Source organism: Anopheles cruzii, chromosome 3, assembly GCF_943734635.1.
Source record: "Anopheles cruzii chromosome 3, idAnoCruzAS_RS32_06, whole genome shotgun sequence".
NCBI lineage: Eukaryota > Metazoa > Arthropoda > Insecta > Diptera > Culicidae > Anopheles > Anopheles cruzii.
In genome coordinates, this window is record NC_069145.1 from 18,018,023 (window position 1) to 18,040,776 (window position 22,754).

Sequence of the window (22,754 nt, forward strand, 5' to 3'; positions counted from 1 at the left end):
AACTCCTAATCACGACGTGCACAAATCAAAATCCGCTAACTTTACTCTCTCTCCCACTCGGAATGAAAAGTCATTACGTCCGACATTTTTCCACGAACAGACAATGATTTGGTGATGTTTCTTAGTTGTCAATACTGAAATAGAAGTGTTGCCAGATCGTTCTTAATGCTCCTGCAAGCTTAAGGTGTGTTTCCATAACCCGCGAAGAATCTTCGGTGAGCAATTTAAGCAAACGAATATCACAGATTTACGCGTAAATTTTCCTTTCGTAAATAAACGGTAGGAATCGGTTCGGTAACGGTGTCGTGGAATCTCGACCGTGCCCAATTTTACTGATCCTTCCAACTGTTACTGATCCATATGATCGATGAAGGCAAACATATGAGAGGCAATTTGTATCCCAATTTGTGTAATGCAGATCATTAAAATAAACCCCAATAAAGTATAGTATAGTAAATGATGTTTCAGAAGAACAAAATGGAAAAATGTTTAGGTGTCGTTTAGTATCACAAACGGTTTTGGGAAATGAACAATTTCCGTATTAAAAGGAAATTGAAAACTGTCAGGTAGCTGTTCGGCTCTATCAGCTGGGAATGAACACAAATATAAAAGAGCATGGTGCCAGGATTGGGTTTGTTTTGTTAACTTGCCAGTAAATGTAGTGCATAGTGTTTCTGTTATCTAACATGAAAGTCCCTTTGTTCTTGTAGGTTCGTTCAATGCACTGCCCACGATGATCCGCGTAGCGCAGCGACTAGGCGCCCATAGAAGAGTAGCCGGAAAATATAACCTGGCTGGTTACTACTGTACAATCAGCAGAGAAGTACAATCGACTGATCCCTACTTTGGGCTGCTGAAGTCGGCCACCGACGCCAAGGAGGTGCTAGAATTTCTACCTACCGCAAGCCGGAGTAAGCAGGAACGCCATGCGTACACTCTACCAGCTCTGAAAACACTGTTCGAGTTGCAAAAATGCGGCAAAAGTACATTGAAGACAGGACAGATCGCACAACATCCGCGTTTTGCGGAACTGTGCCGAGCGGTGCGGCAAGAGTCTCGGTCCTTCCAGATGAACGACATTACGGAATGTTTGAAAATACTCACATACTTCGGAGTGCACACGAACAGCGAAATTATGACCGTACTGTTGCAGCTTATTCGCCACCAAATCAACGATGTAACGCTGGACCACATTGTGTTCCTGAACTTTCTCCTGAAAAAGCTCGACCGCACACCGTTGGTCGAGGCACTGCAGATCGCGCTTCCGATGTTGCTGCAAATTCAAATCGGTTACAAGCTGGACCACGAGAACGTCGATCAACTGGTGGGACTACTTGAATTCGTTGCCCTGAACAAGGTGAACGACCGAGCGATAATGAATATCGTTAGTGCGTTGACGCTGCACGGTACTAACTTATCGCCCGAACATGCTATTCAGAGTTTGAAAGCGTTGGCCACCTTTCCCAACTTTCTACCCCAGTATACTAAGCTGCTGCAGAACGTGTTCACTGTTTTGGCCCAAGACCTTGACGAGGTATCCTTCAAGACCTTGGACTACGCCCTGAAGAAGGTGTTTGATAAAAATTTTGACCAATTTCCCATGTTTTACCATGAGCCGTTTCTCAAGCGGTGCGCCCAGTATGCGATCGACAACAATGTAGGACTTTTGAACGCACTCTATGTGCTGAAAAAGTTTAATAAAATCTCCTTCCTACACATCCCACTGCTGGATTACATTGCCAACCAGGAGGGCAACGTATCGCTATTACCTCCGACCTGTATCATTACGATCGTCGGTGGGTTTTCGAACGCCAACTACGAGCCAGCCAACTGGGACAGTTTGCGGCAAGACATTGCACGTAACTCGACCCTCACTGGCTCGGCCATTCCGTGGATACGCTACAACCTAGAGCTGCTGTCGTTGGGAATCTTAAACGCAGAGCTTCTGACGTACTGGTTGGAACCAAAGCAGCTGGAAGCAAGAATGGCCCGCAATGTGCTAGTCGATTATCTGCAGCTGACTGAGTTGGGTCAAACGCTGCAACTACAGTACGGTTCCCAATATCACGGCCCGTATCCGGCCGAGCATTTCGTTGATAAATCTGTAACGGTGATGCTACAAAATAATGAACACCCATTGCTGCAACCGCTAGCGTTTGCTTTCGGCGGCGAAGAGTTCGTTAGCACGCAGGTCGTAACGATGTTTGGCCACGTACTTGATTACGTACTCGCTTTTGATGATGCGGGAAATCCGATTCAAAGACTGCCCAACCCGCCCGAAGGAGATTATCGACGGTTAGAGGACCTCACGGAGCAGAGTGGCGCTCGGCTGTAAGTGAATAACAATATTTACGATTCCATGAATGAGTGAGCTGTATTTAATGCGTTTCGTAATTACGTGTCTTTATTCCAGTGTTTCGGTAATGTACCTACCTCGTAGCTGCTACGCTATCAACGTGAACCGGTTACGAGGGCGTTTTGCCCTTTTCGTGAAAAACATCGAAGCTATGGGGTTGCCGACGGTTACCATTTCACCTCATATATGGACCAACCTGCCAGAGTCGGAGCGGATAGCTTTCCTGCAGCGCGAAGTACGACAGAAACTAGAGACACACCGATAGTTAGCCCACATTGCATCGCTTTACGCTAATCATGCTACAGTGTCATGAAAAACGGTGTATTTTTGGAATGTTATTATAAAGAAAATATAGTTTCCAACAAATATATATTTTTGTGATGCTCTTTATTTTCTTTTGCTGGTTTGATAACACTTCGGAATTGCTAGGAGAAAGATGTTGTGTCTCCCGAGGCTAATTCAAAGAATTTTACTTGTGACGCCATAAATCTCAATTTCAGGCGAAGCAATTTTGCGAGAATTAACATACTCTGAATTGAACGTAAATCTCTATTAAGAAGCGAACACTGACAAAAGCGAAGTATTGTTATCGGTAGACAGATGCTGTTTCATTCAAAAAGCATGGTCGATATCGATGAATTATTCGTAAGTTGATTCAGTTTCCGCCGCGAAGACGAAGAACCAAGTGAAGAGTCGATTCTTTCTGGATGTTGTAGTCGGACAGGGTACGTCCATCCTCCAGCTGCTTACCGGCGAAGATCAAACGCTGCTGATCCGGCTCAACCTCCAAGGTGATGGTCTTGCCAGTCAGGGTCTTCACGAAGATCTGCATTCTGTATAAAAAAGAAAGAAAATCGAACTAAAATTTCAAAGCGTCCACTAAAAACCGAAGCCCCACTGGACTCGTCATATTAATTCGATCGATTCTCTCTATATACACTTTTAATCTTGAATGAAATATTTTGAAAATCATTAAGTTAAATATAACTTATGATTTGGAAAAGTATCTTTTGTCTCGGCAACATGTTGCTTTCGAACACGACAATCGATGGCGATTTGAAATAAGTGGGCCGTGCAAAAGTCACGGCTGCGCTCTCAATTCACGTTATCAGCTGACCATAATCGATTTTCTTTGTTACGATCCAAGCGTGTCTTGATATTTCAATCTAGAAATTTCTTCTCCACTACCATAATCACTTGAAAAAAGAAATGGCCGTGAAGTTATTTTCTGCTTAAAAGTCGCACGGAAATGTAGGAAGCAAAATTGCTTTTCGAGTTGAAACTCGACCGAATAATCATCATTCAAGGTGACGCGAGGAAAAAACCAAGCGCCATCTTTGTTCCCCGTCACAACGCGATGACGACGGAGAACAAAGAAACTTTTCCCAAGGTTAAACGGCATGCCATTTTACATGGAACTTATATTATATTTATAATTTTCAATGCTATCGGGTATAACAAGAAGGTTGTGTTGCAAAAGTGTAGCAAAAGTTAGCAGAAGAAGTGGCTACGGAGGTTTGGAAAAATGACCTCATTTCCTTTGTTGGAAGCGATGACGCATCGAAAAAACTTTGCAGAGTCCTTGAGTGTGCTGCTGATTAATTAAAACGCCACCCAAACTTACCTGAAACGCTCGTGAATAGCAAGCCTTTTTTAATTAAATGGTGAGTCTAGTTAATATTTCACTTATTTTCACCGTACAACACACGCTTTTCGCTTTCACCTTTAGTTCCTCTCGAAAAATTTTACTCGAAATTTCATGAATGTTGTTTTTATAAATTCGACTGATTTTTGAACCCAACTTTGACACTGCGAACCTAACTTTGATGACGAACCTGACACCCGAGTCAACCTACGATAATCCCGAAAAAAGCCGAGTCAACCTACGAAAATCCCGAACACAAGTTACCTTTCATACCCCCTTTCTGCTCGACTTGATGCTATAAAAAAGTTATTTTATGGCGAATGTCAAAACAAGGAATCTGCTGTCAACGTTTGACGTTTGTTGTTTTGTTACAAAAAAGATGGTTATTTCCCGGTCTTTCGCACTCGTGCAAAAACGCGTTTTCTTTTGCAGCATTTGGGTTAGCAAAGCGTTTCCAGCGTTCTAACAGGTGATTGATAATCGCACCGTACAGCATCGTTTCAGCAGTTCAAAGTCTGATAAGTATAAGGATTTCATAACACAACGCAGAATGGAAGCGCGCGCGATTGCCCGTCCCGATCCGGTGTTGATGAAAATTGATAGTCCCGAGTTCCACTCCATCTTCACACAGGAGCTAAAAGATTTAATCGCTCTGTTTGATCGTTACAATTACGAAATTCGGATAGCCGGAGGGGCGGTAAGGTAAGGTTTCGAACGGTCACTTTCCGCGTCCGCCTTTGAAGCATCGATTCATTTTTCAGGGACATATTGATGAACATAAACCCAAAGGATGTAGACATTGCCACCACTGCGACACCATCGCAAATGAAGGAAATTTTTGCAAAGGAAAACATTCGGATGGTGAACATGAACGGAGAGAAGCATGGTACCATCACGCCTCGAATTAACGATAAGGAAAGCTTCGAGATAACCACCTTGCGCTTGGATGTTGTTACTGACGGACGGCATGCCGAGGTGGTTCACACGACCGATTGGCTATTGGATGCCAACCGAAGAGACCTAACGATTAACTCTATGTTCCTCGGTATGTTCAATGAAAATGTTCCGGTGCCCAAACTCATCACGTATTGCGTTCGATTCAGGTTTCGATGGTACCCTGTATGATTACTTTTACGGATATGAGGATCTTCAGCGACGGCGCGTCGCCTTCGTCGGCGATCCCGATAAGCGTATCAAAGAGGACTTTCTGCGCATTTTGCGTTACTTCCGCTTCTATGGGCGGATTTCGGAGAAGGCAAATCGTCATGATGATGAAACACTACGCATCATCACGAACAACGCTGATGGACTTGCTAGAATCAGTGGTGAACGGATTTGGCAGGAGTGGAAGAAGATACTTACCGGTAATTTCGGTACAGAGCTGACGGTCACAATGATCAAATGTGGACTGGCACCGCACTGTGGACTGCCAGAATCGGCTAACGTAGAACAATTTGTGCGTGTTTCTGAAAGAGTACGCAGCATCAATGGAAAAATGCAACCAATGACCGTTGCTTCAGCCCTGCTGCACACACCCGAAGACGCAGTTCAGCTAAACAGTCGACTAAGGCTCACCGTCTTTGAGCGAGAGTTGTCCTACTTTATTACACAGAATCGCGACGAAGCTGCTACGATAGAGGACATACTGTAAGCAACGATGATCGCTAAAATGACGTTCAAGCTCTTAATTTTCGCTGATTATTTTTACAGACCCTTCCAACAACTTTGCCTAAAATCGGTCGGGAATGCTAAGCTAAGAAAAGAGTACGTGCTTGAGTTGCTGAAATACCTCGGTAAGCGAGCACTGTACCAGCAGCTTCTGGAGTGGCCGTTACCAGTCTTTCCTGTGAAGGGCAACGTTCTCATAGCGCACGGCGCACCAAAAGGCCCAAAACTTGGTCTTGTAATGGATCGATTAAAAATCGTATGGTCCAACAATCTTTACAACATGTCAGAAGAGGAAATACTGAAGCACCTTCCGACTGTGCTGGAGGAGTTAAACACGAAAAAGAAATAAAATATTCAATTTAAAATTGAATATTGTTTCATATGGTTCTTCTATTCCTACGAAATCATAAGAAAAATTAGGTGTGTGAAGGTTGTAAATTTGAATCAGATGGCACGCTACAACATTTTTGTAAATAAATCCACTGAAGCATATAGTATTTCGAGTTCTGTTTTTTGTACACAATATCAGCAAACCATCTGCTCATTCTCTTTTGTAGCGTAGTCGGTTTTCAAGAACTTACGCCGTTGTTGTATCATCTGGTGAACGGTTTTTGAGCATATTTACGGTTGATGAAGATTTCAAGCACATCCCTCGCACCCCGATCGTGTGTGAGCTCCGGAGGCGGCAGTGGTTGCACGGAGGTGTGAACAATTTGGCCACCGTAACACCATTGATCACTCTCGATCCTCGCGCGTTCTTTCAATGTACAATTTCCGTTGTCCCCCATCGTTGGTTTTCCATAAATGTTGGTTTTATGCGGTGGAACAAAAGCAACCCCGAGAGTGCGATCGTTCCAACAGCAGATTAGAAACGCTCCTTCTGGCCACGGTGCCCCGTAGTGCGGGCCGAAACAAATTTGTTCAAATCGCCAACAACCGTAGTGGGCGCTCTTAATCGATACGCTGTAAGGAGAATGGCGTGGCGTTCGCCTTATGTTAGCCACGTCGTAAATGTTCGTAAAAGGTGGAAAAATGGTTCGAACAGTTTACACGGCTCCTATGCACCACAATGCGAGTAGCACGTGGCCAGCACGGTTGGCTCGTGCCACACCACGAATGCGATTCGCGCCGAGTCATCGTATGCAGCGAAAGGGTCGCGAGGGAAAGAAATCATTATTCATCCAGCTAAACGCCGGAACCGAACTGCTTTAGGTGGTATGCGGTCAAATCGGGTGACCAGGTGGACGGTTCGGATCGCAAACGGACTGATGGCCCGTCCATCTGGCCAGTTGCCGCTAGAAGCGAACACCCTTTTCTGCTGGATCATAAAAGTTATTGAATGTTTTCATAACCTCTACTACAATAAAAGGGTTCTAAGGAAGTGTGTTACTTTTACCGCACACCGATTCCGAAGATGTTTGCGGACAACGCAGCGAAATGGGGCCAGGTGTCAAAAAAGGACATGCTCGTGTCCTTTTGCCCGGTTCCGGGGACTCGTGATCGACACACGCGCGGATGGTTGGTTGCTATTTGCGAGCTTGTCGGTCTGTCGCCAAACTTACCCATCCTTCGTCGGCGCAGGCATACCCGAACATGATCCGACCGTCAACAATGTGCGTCCTGCGGAACATCTTTCCCAATTTTTTTACATTCTGCTAATCCAGGTAGGAACCGGAATTCGGTCGACGCCATCAGCAGCTTTGATTCCACAACCCCCCCGTGGCATCCCTGGGCTTGGGCGAGGAAGGTGCCGCAATTCCCGTTGCCCATGGGACTCTCGCTCCCTTCAGCGGGAAACACCTTTCCGATGTCGCTTTCCGGTTTTGTTTTCGGCTGGTCTTCGTCCCCGCCGTGTGTTCTAGCCTCCAACTCTAGCTGCCACCGGCGTGCCGGCCCATTCTCGTTTGTCTGCTGGTATTTGGCTATGGCGTAGGGTCGCACCACAACAAGGATCGTGCGCAGCTGTCCCTCGAAGCCGGGCGACCGATCCCATCCGAAAGTTCATTGACACCTTGGCTGATCATCTTGCCCGGTGTTGGGTTACCTGGCCACGGACAACCACAAGGTCTAGGAATCCTGTGGCCCGATAAAAGGGATTAACTTTGAGCATTTCGTTGTTCGTTGTGAGTTGTTTACTGTTCATTTCGCTGTGGTTGAGACATTACGCTTGTTTAAACAAGATCACGCCTTAAAGCGGACAATGTTTTAAAACAGTTGCAGAAACGTACCAAAGTGAGCCCGTGAATACCGAGCACAATCGAACATCTGCCACCGCTATGCGAAGGGGACATACCGCCGGCTCTGCCAATATTTCGTTCAAATTGTAATTCGAGAAGTACGAATCGACGACGATGCACTTCCCGAGCCACTTCCGATCGATGCACTCGGAAATGAGGGCACTCCACAGGAACTTACGTGTGCCTCCCGGTGGGTCTGGCAGGAAACCCTAGCAGTGGACGAGAAAGTGGGCCCCCGAAAATTCCGAAGCACCGAGCCGAACGAGACGGACATCAACCTGCTAACCAAGTCACTGATATCTGCTGCCGTCTTTCGTGGAAGACGGTGCGCCCCTTTCGCACCGAAGGAAGCAGCACCAAGGAACGTCCGTCTGGGCGTCATAAATCGGTCGGCGTCCCTGTGCTGGCATCAGAAACCGACGCTATGGGATCTTAATCACACTGGGCACTTAATCACGGAGGGATCATTTTACATAAGGGAGGCGATCAAGCCGTCACGGACATGCGCACGACGGATATCCTTTGCGGCGGGGTTCTGCTGCTGTTGGTGTGGTGGTTGTGTGAGATACGAGTTTCCCCTCCTTTTGGCCACAGTCACACAGACACACACACACACACGGGCGCGCACGGAAAAGGGATTGACAAGCGTGTGGCAGCGCAGCAAGCATCGCACCTCACGTAAATGGGCTACTGGCACGCGACCACATTCTACGGTAAACCTGGGTGCAGGGAAAAAAGCAAGGGAACGCCGGGTACGGCAAAACGGGAATGCCACGGAGGGAGAGTCACCGCCCGCGAAATGCTAGAGACCGACCTGAACGTATCCTTCGGAGCAGATGCAGGATAGTACCGTCGCTCGGATCAGGATTGCGAAGCACACAGACAATGGGCATCGAGGCTGCACGCTTTGCATAATGCACTCCAATTAATGGCTGAATAAAGTTTATTAATAGCACCAAGGAACGCGCTAGCCGGCCATCCAGAACAGGCCCCGTGTCACGAGCCAAGGTTCGTTGCTTCGTTGTGTTGAAATCTTTCCGTCTTAGTTGAGTGATTTTTATGCACTGTTTCCAAGTGTGCCCGGCCAAGGTACTAATATCGTTAAAGGATTTTTAACTGTCATGTAAATTATTCGGTTAAATTCTGACGAAGAAATCCACGGAAAATACATGGTATCTCCCGGCATTTTACTTATGCGCAAGCGATCATTGCCCAATTTGTTTATCCATTACTTTGATTCTCAAGTATCATCCGCGTATGGTTTGCTGAAACCGCCAGCCCTGTCGTCCCAGCCCCGTTTCCGCTGCCCCTTCGAAGGAATGTGTTCCTCCAGCGGCGGTCGGAGAGCGGGAGTCATTATTAAATGGCCCCGACGGCCAACGACGAGTAGAGCTACTTGACTGGCCGTTCAGCGTCTGGGCCTTATGTACACGAAGATTGCGAACCAAGCTGCTCCAGCCATCTCACATTACCACCCAAACGCAACGCACCCGTCTTCGTCGGCGTCTCCGCTTCCGGTGCCGTCTACAGTCATCGCGTTTGCCATTTCTTCGCTCGCCCAAAAAAGGGACCAGGAATCCAGGCAAAGGAAAAGGAAAGGGACCACCACCACCATCGAAAGAGCGTACAAGACCCAAGACGGAAAGGGAAAATGAAAAGTAACGCCAACAAGGAGCGCCGGCCACTGGGACGGGCAAGTAAAGTTCCTTGCACCTTACGGGACCTTCTCGTCCTTGTCTCGGGTTTGCCTTCTTCGCCTTCGTGTTCGTTCACCGCCTGGTTGCCTGGTGCCCGTGTGTATTGGTGGACTTCCCCGAGCACAGGGAATCCCCCTTCCGTCTCGAAGACGGCGACGGCAGCGAACAAGTGAACTTTTGTTGTTGATTTTATGATAACCTTGACATAGACATTAGACCGGCTCCCGGCAGAACCGGTGGGCTGCGCAAGGCGGTGGCCGACCACCAGGAGATGGCGAGTTTGTTTACGACACTTTGCGCATCCTCGCGCGAGCTGAGGCGCGAACGCGGATTGCGAAGGTCATGTGGGGTGCCCAACAAACATTGCGATGCTGGCGTTTGGGGAATGTTCACAACTTTCTTGAAGAGGTGTGCAATGTGAATAGACATCTCTGATGTCTATTGATATTTAACTATTGTTTGATAATTAAGTAAGTAAGGCTAAAGACAGTAAATCTAAAAAAATAAACACACTTTCTGTTCCTCATACTTTCTATGGCATGTTGCTAACCAGGATCTAAATGCATCAACACGAACGATGCGGCCGTTAATTCCGTTACCCAAAGCTGCAATTTATCGGTTCTCGGTTCAAACCGTCGCCTCCGATGGTACGCCGCCACCATTAATGGCCATACACCGCCAACGGCCCGCCGGTTCGATCGAAATGGTTCCCCCAGTCAGCCAGCCTCATCCCCGGAGCCCCTCCATCCGGACGGGCTGGCCGAGCCAGATTTTTGCCCATCTGCCCAGTTTCGACGCCGTCACCGGTTCCCTGCGACCAACATAATCAACACGCTTTCGGGGTTGCGTTCCCCGGACCTCGGCAGCAATAGAGGGATGGCACAACAGGACCAGGTGCTTCCCCGAGCGTTCAACATGTACCCTGGGTCCGCGTGTGTGTGTGTGTGCGACGAGCAGCGTAACGGCCAACGTTTCGTGCGAGGGCTAGGGTGGTTCCGTACTCTCGGCCCGGCGCCCGGCCCTGGGGTGGTCGAACACTGCACACACCGAAGACCGACTATCGGCCGCGTTCTTCCAATCGAACCGCGTTTGGGGTGAAGGACTGCAACGAAGGGTCGCTGTCGTCGGGCACGGGCCGAGGACTCAGCGACTCCGGTGCAGCGGAGGACTTACAGCGCCAGGACTCACTTTGCTCTGGGCGGTTTTTATCAGCGAATTCGATGAATTGTTGAACCACATCAAACAATTTGCGCCACTTGCGCAATCGATGTGCACAGTTCCACAACGACGAGCTATTCTGATTTGAAAGTGGACATATTTTTCCGTACCAAACATTTTCAGCACCGGTTCTGGTCCGTTCCTACAGTCACGCACCGCACTGTAGATCCTGACCCATTGTGTGCACACGGTGCCATTATTCGATCCCGCCGCCAGAGACCGAACCTGTGAGGCGAGCATTATGGAAATGCCGCCGCGGGGGAAGAACGCGAATGAAGCAGTGTGTCCCGTGTGTCCGGGATCGTGCAGCGAGGAAGATTTGGTCCTACGGTGTATGCCTGAAGGAACGCATATTGCACACGGCGGAAGCGCACGATCCGCGCCGAACACGGTTCGGGCCCCTCAGGACGCGTTGCACCTAAAAAAACCTGAACGAACCAACATAAAATAAAGTACAACTTCAAACGGCCCTGCGAACCGAACGGTCCCGCGTCCTCGATGCTTCGGGAATCGCCTATTTCGGCAAGCAATAGGAGCGCAGACCACAAAACACACACACAAACACACGCAGACCACGGGTCCCCGGTGGCCGTTTTGAAGATGGTACACAATTGAAATGCGAAGTGGGCGAAGCGGTGCTTGAAGGTGAAATGAAGCGTTTCTTTGGACCACTGGCGAAGTGTGCATGTGTCCACAATGTAAGGCTATGCGTAGGGGGGTGCCCCTAGCCCCGGCACCGAAAAAAGGGGTGGCGTATGGAAAGGACATCCAATTTTCGCTCCCATTCCGAAGCCGGACCCTTGTTCCGGAGCGGAAAAGATTGTTTTGATTGTCGCCCTCGACGTCGCGTGGTTGCGCTGAGCAAGCTGCGTTGTAGTTAAGGAAATTCAATTTTCTACCTTTTTCATTATCGGGCACAGTAATTATGTTAAAACTCGAAAAGGCGAGACGCATCCTGCGGGGAAGCCCAGCGGATCTTCTGGATGGATGCAAAGGGTAATTGCAAATCGTTCTCGTGAAGATCTGAGGCGAGGTGACGATGTATTGATGAGTTACTGTTAAGGTGCTTTGTGTGTAGTTAATGGACTGCGAAGAGGCAACCAGCAAGTTTTCACAGTGATATTCAAATGCTTTTTTTTTTCAAAGCGCCGACTACAATGAACTAACACAAGACGCAGCTGAATCTAATAAAGTTCTACATTTTTCCAACAAATAAATGTACAACAATGAACCGCAAAATGCACCATCTTAATTTAAGAAGATTTTCAATTGATTGCCCAAAATCGACGATTGACAGTTAAATTTGACGACCGTATGTTTACTTGATACAAGGAAGCAACATGCAAATATTTAAGATATAATTGGTAGGTTTCATTTCACAGACTATGTGGTTATTTATCCATTTTGAAAAATAATTATCTATAGTTTGGTCCAGCCGACGGCAGCGCTAGGGAATGTTTCTGTTTGATCTCAGAAAGCGTGTTTGGCAACGGAAGATTGTGAATAGCCTCAGTCTGTCCAACAAATCCCTTCGCGTTCGATACGCACATCAATGACTGGCGCTATTTACAACAGAAGCTACTACTGTGACCAAAAACGAACGGGAAACAGTTTTGGTTTTTATTACCGTTGTGTGATGCACATCATGAATTCCTTCCAAACGGCCAAATTGTCAACAAAGACTACTACTTGGTTATTATACGACGGATTGTGTATATATCTGCGTAAAACAAGACCAAAATTGGGGAGAGATACGAAGAACGCATCGAAGGCTATTCCGAAAAAAGACGTTGCGGCATTTTCTGAAAACTGGAAAAACTTTTAGAGGGATGAAATGAATTTCGAAAAACAAATAAAGATTTTTTTATTTGTAAGCGAATCCCGATATTTTTTTGGCTTCGGTAGTATTTCGGACTACGTTTTCTTACCCAGGGCCGCTTGGGCCCAGGGCTTGGGCCGTCAAAACTTGGTACGCGCCGAAGGGCTGTTGCCGAGCTCTCGACAACCAGGGGACACTGAACGGTGAAATTGCGTTAAAAAATGTCATCCCCTGCCATTCGCCGGATTTCCCGCGCTCCGGTGGGTGGAAATTGAGCAGCAACACAATCGGCCAGAAGCGTCGCCTGCGCGATCCATGGGAACGCACAAATCGGTTTCCATCGGCGCCGGTGCTCGGTGTAACTGAACTTAATTACGCTGTCCCCCTTCGGGCGTTTCGGGGAGACCCTGCTGTGGCCGGTGGCATCTATTTTTTCCACTTCCTCGTTTGGTCCTTCGGTAGGGTCGCAGGAGGTGCAGTGGCGCTGGATGCAACGGATATACGCTTCGTTGAGTTTCTCGCGAGTCGCGAACGCAAAAAGGGTTTGGAGGGCCACCGGTGCACCGTGTCCTGATTGGACTCTTCTCTCGGGGGCCCACACCAACCACCGGGGAACCGTTACCCGGTAGGAGGTGCGATCGTTCCGTGCACTTCCGGTCCGGGCAAACACATCCTAGTCCGCTGTGCGTTGCCACAGGTGAGTCGCGTCCATTTTCCGGCAAAACAAAACGATATGAAATATAGGTTTTAATTTCTATGCGCAGCTCGCTGTCGTGAATGTGAAACGAGAAAGAAACGAGAACCTTCACACCGTATGTCAACTTCCGAGGAAAACCGAGGAAAGGATTGTGACAGACACCGGCACACGCACACGCACGGTGCATCCCGGTGTCCAGGTGGTGAATCAATCGTCCTGTCGCGAAATCGGATCCTTTCGCTCGGCAAACGGATCGGGGTTGCGCGTGCATTGGGCGACCCGACACGGGGACACCTTCCTGTGTTCCGTTCCGTCGCATGTCCTCGTCGGTGGCAGCTGTGGCAGCAGCTCGACCCGACAGCCGAGGGCTGCCAATTTACGATCGTAACGATCGTACCGGTCGTCGCTGTGCACCGGGTCTGTGCCATATCCTGCCGCTGCGCGCTGCGGCCACTCAATGGTATCCCTCCGCGCATTGCGATGGGTGATTGGATTTTAAACAGCCTGTGCCGGTGTGTGTGTTCCAAACGGACGTGTGGCACATTTTGGACCGGCTGCAAAAGTGGGTGAAAATGGCATCGATCTACGTTTTTGTGCTATAAAGTTGCTGGTGCATTGAAGTCTCCGACGGTATTGTCTGATTTTCGCTTTCCTCCTGCTGCCTGTTTTGGCCGACACACACACACGCACACACGGACATTGCACGGGTGTTGGAGTGCATGGAGTTGGGATCGTCCCTGGCGGCGGGCTCTATATTGTCTGAGCCACCGTCGCGTATCCTGCCGAGCGTGTGCCGATGTGTGCCTTAGAGATAAATTATCTATTTTATTTTTATTGATCCCAAATCCTCTTTCTCTGGTCCCTTCTGGGCTTGCTAAGGGATAGGGGAAGGGCAGTACTGAGGGCTGCGGTGTTCCGGCATTACGCTTGCCAGATTGACGCTAAGTGAATACGGTTCGGTCGGTTGGATTGATCCGACGACAATTCGTTGGTGGCGGGTCCCGATTTGGCTCGTCCCGTTTGGCTTTAAACTTTAAACAGGCTGAACAAACGTACTAGGTCGGTCGCCATGTGGAAAACGTAGGGCGGATCATCTTGAAGAAGGTGAATTGGCTTCCAGAATTGTCGGTCGTGTGGCATCGCAGATGACGAGCGCCCAGCAGACCATTGATTGCATCCAGGATGGTGGCTTAAAAAAAGAAAAAACCAGGAAACAAGCAAGAAGTATCGAATCCGTGGTTCATCGAATCTATTGGTATGTTGAGGGAAGTTTGAATCAGAAAAGCACAAAATCCTGTTTTTAGATGAGTTTCTTCAAAAATGAAAATAGGAGTGTAACCGACGTTGCTTCATTTTCTACCGAACCGGAGCAACTGTAAACTGTGGCCTTATCCTCCAGAGTGCTAATTACCGGCAAATGTTACTAAAAGTTGTCACTCATGCGAGTGATCCAACAAATCCCTCCAGGACGCAGCCCGAAAGGCAACTATTAGTCGACGGACCGAGCATCCGATTGTTTCATCAAAATCATCAACAAAATGGTTCGCGACCACTGTACCACACGGCCATTATCGCTAGTCACCGGCGTGGATGTTCCCGAAGCGGACAGCATAATTTGTCGGCAAAACAACGTCAAGTCCGAGCGAGTCCTGCCCCTATCGCCGGGCCCATGACGAGCCGCTCAGTCGCCACACGCAATCGTCGGAGGACTATGCCGCTATTAAAAATACCATTAAATGATAGACCTCACGGCCGTAGCCGTAGGTAATGGTCCCGCTGTCTGGACACTGGTCTAATGTGGAATGGAAATGGACGCTTCCCCAATTGCGCATTACTTTGCATCGAATACCGTTACGGTGAAGCAAAACGGCCACAGGCCCTTCATCCCGGTGGGCATTCGTCGAAGGATGACTCACAGGATCGTGCTAGTCGTGGCTTAACGCCTTCCCTTTCGGCCCAACCCCTCTCCCATTGGGTTGTAAAATACCCACAACACTTCACTTCCAACACTCGGTACCGCCAGAACGAAAGATAATTGAACCGACACACTCCAAGGAGCGTGGAGCCTTGCGCCAAATTGAGACAGAGTTTGAACCACAGATCCAGGCAACAGTCAACTTGATAAGAAGTCAATCGCTGGGGTTGAGGTGGTTTAAAGTGACAAAATTTGACTAGACTGGCGAACGTCGGCAGGTTCGCCTGCCGACAGATCCGGTCCTCCGTTTTGGACGTAAAATGCGCTTTGACGTGATGGTGCATAAATTTGCTTGTCAATCAAACTAATGAAACCAAATCCATGGAACCGACCGGGGGAGTCATTTGGGATGTCGGAAAACACACAGTTCCGGGCGGCATGCTCCGCTGTCGGTTGATGGATTTGTGACGAGGAATTTTCATTTGCTGATTACCGTTGCACGGTCGATTGGTGCCGTCGGGCAGTTGGAGTAAAAGATTAGCTTCACCACAGTTGGTGCCTTGCTGACTTACGGAGTCCTACTACCAAGCTGTGCATGTATGAAACCGGGGTTGCCTTCCAGAGCGCATCACGAACTCAGAACGAAGCTTCTACGGAAAAATAGCCCTGTGAGTCGTGAGGAATTAATTTATAACAGCCCCATCTACTTCATCTCTATTTCGGATAAATTAAATGATCCTGATTTTAAAAATTGACCATTATTATCAAACGAGTGTTCAGTAAGTTGCAATGTGTTGCTCACATTGGGCGCTTTAAAAAAACCTCACTTCCCTCAAAAACCACATCTGAACCATGGCCTGGAGGGCCAAACAAAAATGTTTTACATCCTTGGTTACATTTCCTTGCACTCACGAGCGGATGAATGGAAAATTTTATTTGTTTATTATCACTAAACAAAGTGCCGGGTAGGTGCCGGGACGAGCTCCGGGTCCCGAAATCGAACTCACCGTGGCCATCGTCAATTAGTGCTCATAAAATGGAAAAATGAAAACGAAGACAACGGCACCCAAATGCCCCTCGGTGAAGGGAAAAAAGCACAAAATTAATCGACTGAAACAGCCGAGTTCCGAAGCCTATGCCAGAAACCACTAGAACTGGGAACGCTAAGTGCAAAATATAACACACTCCAGGTTTCCGGGGGTCACAGGGGTCCACAACTACAGCCACAGTGGGTACGGTCACCGGGCAGCGTACAGCACAAGAATCGGACCCCTTTTTATCGACCCCCAACTCAGGCGCTCAGAAGTTTCCGACCAACCCCGCATTATTTGGGGGTGTCGTGTGTGGGTCTACCGTTGCTGGCCGTTCGCGCTCTGCTGCCATACGGGGGTGGTATGTAACACCTGCCTTGGGCGTCTGTTTACGAACCCCGGCCGGTTGTTAGCCCCGGTACGTTGGGATAGGAATAGAACTGCACTCACCTCACCACCTTTCCAGCTCTGGATGCTTCCGTGAGTGAGTTTCACTTTCTTCTGACTCGCTCGGGTTGAGGTGATTGCGTAGATTATAATGGGCAGAACTGGCCGCGACCGATGGTCGCGCCATTGTAACTGTAAAAATAATTTAAAACTCAGCTAAAATGTTGGAGTGTTTTTTTTAAATTGTCTACTGGCCAATGCCAAAAAGCTGAAGCAAAAGAACGCCTCCACACAAACATACAAAAACATTTGAATAACAAATTGCAATAAAAAAAGCATAATTATTTGGCTGATTCCTGATTCCCCTCGAGTACGCCCAGCACGCAACGAAACGTGTTTCTTTTTCGTGGAGCTACCCAAAACATCACCCAACACCTTCGCGTCGCGTTATTAGGCACACGGATTAAGGGGTTACTGTAGCCGCGTGGCTTCACTGTTCGGTTTGGCCATCACGGGCGGAAGGATTGACGGTTCGTAAATTAGCTCACAAGTTCCAAATTATGTTGAGAAAAAAAAAACAAAAAAAAAACATGGAGGAAAATGTATGTATCTGTCGAGGGTGATGTCCACGCCGAACGCCGGCGTTGATTATCGTGCCAAACTAATGAGAATCCGTTCCGAGGATTTTTTGCGCGCTCGTTCTTTGAAGCCCCGGAAGAGCGCCACCGTGGATGGGAGCACGGAACGCAGCTTGATGCGAACTTCCGGGACGAATATCTCTTCGGCTCCGTTTCGACTCCGTCGGCCCTTTAAACAACTCGCACGGCGTCCGAAGCTGTCAGTTTGCAGTTCGTCAACATCCACCGAAACGAAACGCAATCTTTCGGAAGGCTATGGTTCGCGGCAGGCAACAAAAAAAAAAACCTAATTTCCTTACTGTGTGTGTGCGCCCTCGGCATGAAAGTTTAAAGGAAACGGGAAATCAAAAAGTGTATTGTAACTATTCAGCGACAGTAGGGGTGGGTTTTCCAACCCCCTATTTTTCATGCCGAACTCGCAACTATATTCCGCTGGCCTCCGGAGGGCCGACGGTGCAGTTTCGGGCAGTTGTGTGTAGTGATTTTAATCACACTAGCAAGCAACCCCCGGTTAAAATTATTCCGAAAGGGGATGAGTCTGCCGTGTGGCCGCCCTGCGTGAGGAGCGCTTTCCACGGGCACCAGAAACTATAGCCGAGTGGGCTGCTAATGGAATTTGGCCAAAGCCTGGGTGCGTTCTGGGTGCTGTTGCTTGGTCCAGAGTGCGTGCCAGACAGGGTCCTCCTGCCGAGCGTTCTCGCGTCCCACGAGTGATGGAATAATTTCTGGACTCCTTATGTTACCCTACCGGGGCACTAGCTAGCGGAAGAAGTGGAAAAATAACACAGACGCGTTTCCTATTTACCACCACGCGGTGGGCCTACGTGACATTACGTTCCGATCGCGAGAGTTTTAATCGCACACATAACCGGGCCGCGATAGCGCCGCGCCGGATAGTTCCAGGTTGAAGAGGAACGCAAAAAAAAACCGAACAAATAAATACACAGACGACGGCCGACGGCGGTATGTTCGTGGCGATCGCGGGTCAACGGGTTCTGGCCCTCCGTCGGGAACGCTATGACGCTATGACGAAGGGTGCCAGCATAAGCCTGGGAAACAAAATGGTAACTACTCAGCACTTGAGCGCTTTCTCGGGTTCCATTCCAACCGCTGTTTGTGGTTTCCACGCTTTCGAAGGATGACGAAGGAAGATTTCCAACGTTTCCGCCAAATCATCATCTCAAGGATGCTCTCTGGAAAGTTAGGACTCCATCCCGTTCCCAGTTACGACAATGACCGATGCTTTGTGTTATTAAGACACGAGGAAACTCTAAGCGAAACTGTTTTCCACAAGTCGTTCGTCTCTTGTTAATAGAGAAACAACTTAAGATTGATACGACCAAAATGTGTAAACATAAAAAAACCTTGATTCTGGAAGACAATCTTGAATAAATGAAATTCACACATGAGTTAACAAATTAGAAAGTGCGCTGGAGTAAAAGCATGAACATGAATAATTAAAGGATGCACAAAAGATGTTTAAATGTTGTCTCTTATCCATGGCAGAGGATGAATTTAAAATGTTACGTAAATTGCGCTTCAGGCCCTTGCTGAGGCATCGACCGCCCAGTGAACAATTTTGAGTGCCCGAGGTACCCCTCCGCCTGAGGAAGGGATGAGGGAGGCTGAAACCGAACCCCCGCTGCCTGCGACGAGGCCGAGAAGGGGCAAGGGGGCCGGTTCATGAGGGTCCGCTCGTGGGCAGCGGCGGAAAAGAGCGGAAGAAACCACGAGAGGAGGGAGTTTCATGCGCGAGCTTGTGGGTTTGAATATATGGAGATGGAAGGGCAGAAGAGCCGAGACGGGCCGAACGCGAGCTTGTGGGTTTCATTTACCCGTAGAGGGAAGGGCGGAAGGGCCGAGAAACGAAGCGCAACGCGAGCATGTGGAAGACGAACGAATGAGGGAAAGGGAAAGGAATAGAAAAAAAGAGACAGCGAGGTCGAGAAAAAATTCCGAAAAGTCCGAGATGAATTTTCCAGTCAATTTTGTGTCCCGGGTGAAGTGGAAGTGCGTGCTTTTCGTTCCATCATGTTGCTGATAGAAATAATAAAGGTAAGTTTATTGGACAGTGTTCAGTAATGTTCAAATAATGTTCAAAAGTTTTCACTTTGCGCGTTTCAGATGTCCAACTAAACTATGGATGGGATTCCAACACAAAACATGCAACAACAAGTGTCGGCATCGTTTAATACGCAGCACCACGACGACCGATAGCGAAAAGTTAAGAGTGAAGAGTGAAGAATGATCCCAAAAAAGAGAGAGAAAATATACCGAATTGGAACCGATCAAAAACATGAACTATTTTATTTGGGGTCGGGAAAGAAGAGAAAGGAAATGGGAGAATACGAAGAAAGAGAGGGGACACATAGAAAAGAGGGAGGAGACAAGGGGCACGCTCGAGAGTTCATTTTTCACGTTCCTTCAGTTGGGCCCTTTCGCGAACCACTGGCGAACCACAGCAAGCGACCCATAAAGAAATCGTATAGGATCGTAAACGAACCGTCAGCTGGAACGTGAAATTTCGGGCTCGGGCACTCAAAATTGTTCACTGGGCGGATCCCCAATTGTTTCGCATCATTATGATTCTCCGTCCGGCCTCCCCCCACGGTTCCGCTTTATCAACGAAATATGTTCAGAACTGGGAAACAAACCTTTTCGTTGCGCGTGTGAGCTGCCGATGGCGATGAGTCCGGCGCATTCTGCAACAGCGTCAACACCACCACAACGATTGGGCGAATCGAAAGCGAACTCACACCAAGGGAAAACCTAAATTTATCTTCCGCGCACCCTCGCTCGGTTGGCCGTTTTTGACAGGTTTCCGGTTCGCCCAAAGCCGCCACCCCAACGGAGTTCGATTCGTCCCTTTGCCGTAAGGACACATTTAGGCCCGGTGACCTTCAACGAGGAACATCCCTCCCGCGGGTGAAAACAGTACAGTGTATTGTGGTGGTGGTGGTGGTATTTGTCGCTGGGAAATGCTTCCATATTGTGAGACTGTAGCAAAGTGCTGTGCTGCCTTTTGTGAAGGGGGTGCATTTTCACGTACGCCACGAACCACACTGATAGCGAATCGACCGGATGGAGGTGATCGTACCTCGCAATTGGCCCACTTTTGTTCACACCAAAACACATCCGTTACGATGCGTGCGTGTTTTTGTATCGGCTCTTTGTACAGTTCGGAAGATGAATCGGCCGAAAACGTTGCGTGACCAACGAAGATGTGGAATTTCTTGTACCCCGCAACGTGGCATTTAGCCGTGGATGGGATACTTAACATGCCTTGCACTTGCGGGAGCATTATTACAACATAATTCATCTGCTTCCGGTTCTAACCGACGCCGAAGTCCATAAATCATGCGCATCCTTCCAAATTTTAATCCCAATTCCGTTGCTGAACGGGCATCATATTCGGCCCGTTCGGTTGATAGTTCGGTTTTAATAATGAAATTGGACGATTCCGTAGCGTGGTCATCCCGGGATGGATTAATGTGGCGGTGTCCACTGGGCAATAAATCTTGGGCGATCCCGAACGGTTTTGTGGGTTTGAATTTAATTATTCGAAAACTTCAATATGAATCTCTACGCCAGCCTAGGTGGTGGTCAGCTTCGATTGTACGCAACGATAGCTCACGCACTCGGCAAAGGGTCCGCTCAGCCAACGGGTCCCCACGTCCGTGTGCAATACATCATCATCAGTTTCCCTATCTGACCATTCGGTCGAGCCGGTATCACACATCGTTACAACCGTCATCAAGAACCGTGGAGCATGTGGTAGAATTTCGAGGGAGCGTTTCGCGTTTTGTGGCCACATCAAGGGTGCCCCCTTGCTGTGATGCGGAGAATCCGTACCGAGTACCGTTCGTCCTGATTGGTGTGTAAAGCAGTGTTGCGTAGTGACCGATATTCCCGCAAGACTATGCCAGATGGTCCTGCTAGAAATGGGCCAGCACGGTGCTGGCTGGTGAAAAGCCAGAAACTGCGAACGAGCGGAGTGTGCGGATTGATTTTTTGCAAACCGTGGCTAGACAGCATCGGCTTGATCCCTTCCGGGATCATCACCATAGCGAGGGCTAATCAGCGGCGGTCGAGCTCAGTTAGCGTTCGTCGCCTGCTGTGACGCGTTGTAGTCCTTTGATCTTCCACTCCAGCACCATATTCATCGCGCATCGCGTGAACGGCGAAGAAAAAAAGGACCAATATTTTCTGCATATTTATCGACATTGGCAGAAACTCCGACTCCTCGTCCGAGCGTATCGAATATTAGATTTTTGTTCCACCCGTCTAGTTGCAACAGTGCACTCCACGCTTCATTGCGCAAAGTAATGTCGTTGTGCTAAGAAAAGGTGCTCTGTTATTTCAGCACCAGTGGCCACTGTATCAACAACCGACATGCCGGCGTGCGGTCCTTGTTTATGTTGCCACTGCCGCTGCCGCCGAGTGGGATGCGCTGTTATTATCTTTGAAATGGAAATACGCCCAGCGAGCCTACCGCTTTTCCGGGGGAGGAAAATGGACAGCCCGGAGTTTATTTTGTTCGTTTGTTTTTTACTTCTGCCCAGCACGGAGGGTTTGTAATTAAAAACCCCCGGTAGCAACAGTTTATCCTGTCCCAGACCAGGGCGGCCCAATAATGCTAAATCCGATACCGAGCAAGTCCCAATGGTGAATAATTTCCTTTTCTTCTCCGTTCGGGATTAAACAGCGGGACATGCACGCAAACATTCACTCTCCGCGAGCCGAGGGGCGCGCTCGTTGCAGACACCGAAATAATGATGAATGTGTTGTCGCGCCCTGCCGGTTTTTGGCCCGGGACTTTGATCGTCTGATAGGCTGATAGATTATCGGCTGTAGATGTTTGTCTGTCGAATAGCCGAAAGCCGAAGGATTAATGAAGAACAGCTTCCATCCTTTAATTAAACGCGCCTTGCACCGCGTTCTTTTGTGATGTGCCTCTGGGCTTAGTAATCGCACACTTTCAGTTAGATTAATTTAGAAATGAAACGTTGCATCCTGGGTCACCATGCCGTACGTTGGCATTGCAATGTAGAACCGAGTGAGGCAAATTTCGATAGTTCGAGACGATAGTTTCCCATCCCTAACGGCATCGCGGTTCGTGTATTCGGTTTCGTAGCAGTCACTGGCCCGTTCCGTGCCAACGGGGACCCGTTCTGTGACGGACTCTCCCACGCTTCACCGATGCATTCGACATGCACATCCACTACGGAAGGAAAGGGATCTCAATTGAAGGGCTTCCGTTGCGTTCGGTGCTGTGCCACTGGTACATGAAATCGATCGAGCCCGAGCCCGGAACAGGAAAGCTGTTTTTCAATGAAAACAAAAGCCGAACTGTGTTCCTTCCTTCCGAGGGACGCACGGTTCGATGCAGTGGCATCATTATGTTGTGTCACCAAACATCGCGAAGGAATGTAGCTCCAAGGGGCGC

General features: G+C 48.6%; 3 protein-coding genes across 3 annotated transcripts; 2 read left to right on the plus strand and 1 right to left on the minus strand.

Moving 5' to 3' along the window:
• Nucleotides 1–685: 685 nt before the first annotated feature.
• Nucleotides 686–2,718, plus strand: LOC128274331 (uncharacterized). Its single transcript, XM_053012489.1, has 2 exons — nucleotides 686–2,331; nucleotides 2,414–2,718. The coding sequence occupies exons 1-2, from the start codon at nucleotides 734–736 to the stop codon at nucleotides 2,619–2,621; spliced, it is 1,806 nt and encodes a 601-aa protein (XP_052868449.1). The 5' UTR covers nucleotides 686–733; the 3' UTR covers nucleotides 2,622–2,718.
• Nucleotides 2,700–4,091, minus strand: LOC128274333 (polyubiquitin). The gene is made up of 2 exons (XM_053012492.1): nucleotides 3,981–4,091; nucleotides 2,700–3,189 (listed from the first exon to the last, which is right to left on the minus strand). Exon 2 carries the CDS (start codon nucleotides 3,186–3,188, stop codon nucleotides 3,012–3,014), a length of 177 nt encoding a protein of 58 aa, XP_052868452.1. The 5' UTR covers nucleotide 3,189; nucleotides 3,981–4,091; the 3' UTR covers nucleotides 2,700–3,011.
• A 430-nt stretch (nucleotides 4,092–4,521) lies between these two features.
• Nucleotides 4,522–6,139, plus strand: LOC128274332 (CCA tRNA nucleotidyltransferase 1, mitochondrial). The gene is made up of 4 exons (XM_053012490.1): nucleotides 4,522–4,703; nucleotides 4,763–5,046; nucleotides 5,105–5,648; nucleotides 5,712–6,139. The coding sequence occupies exons 1-4, from the start codon at nucleotides 4,552–4,554 to the stop codon at nucleotides 6,016–6,018; spliced, it is 1,287 nt and encodes a 428-aa protein (XP_052868450.1). The 5' UTR covers nucleotides 4,522–4,551; the 3' UTR covers nucleotides 6,019–6,139.
• Nucleotides 6,140–22,754: the final 16,615 nt, after the last annotated feature.

Bases quoted from the DNA above. Each gene is read 5' to 3' on its own strand.
- LOC128274333 (XM_053012492.1), bottom strand. From the start codon at position 3,188: ATGCAGATCTTCGTGAAGACCCTGACTGGCAAGACCATCACCTTGGAG.
- LOC128274331 (XM_053012489.1), top strand. From the start codon at position 734: ATGATCCGCGTAGCGCAGCGACTAGGCGCCCATAGAAGAGTAGCCGGA. The intron at 2,332-2,413 runs GTAAGTGAATAA...TCTTTATTCCAG, and splicing joins GAGCAGAGTGGCGCTCGGCT to TGTTTCGGTAATGTACCTAC.
- LOC128274332 (XM_053012490.1), top strand. From the start codon at position 4,552: ATGGAAGCGCGCGCGATTGCCCGTCCCGATCCGGTGTTGATGAAAATT. The intron at 5,047-5,104 runs GTATGTTCAATG...CGTTCGATTCAG, and splicing joins GATTAACTCTATGTTCCTCG to GTTTCGATGGTACCCTGTAT. The intron at 5,649-5,711 runs GTAAGCAACGAT...TTATTTTTACAG, and splicing joins GCTACGATAGAGGACATACT to ACCCTTCCAACAACTTTGCC.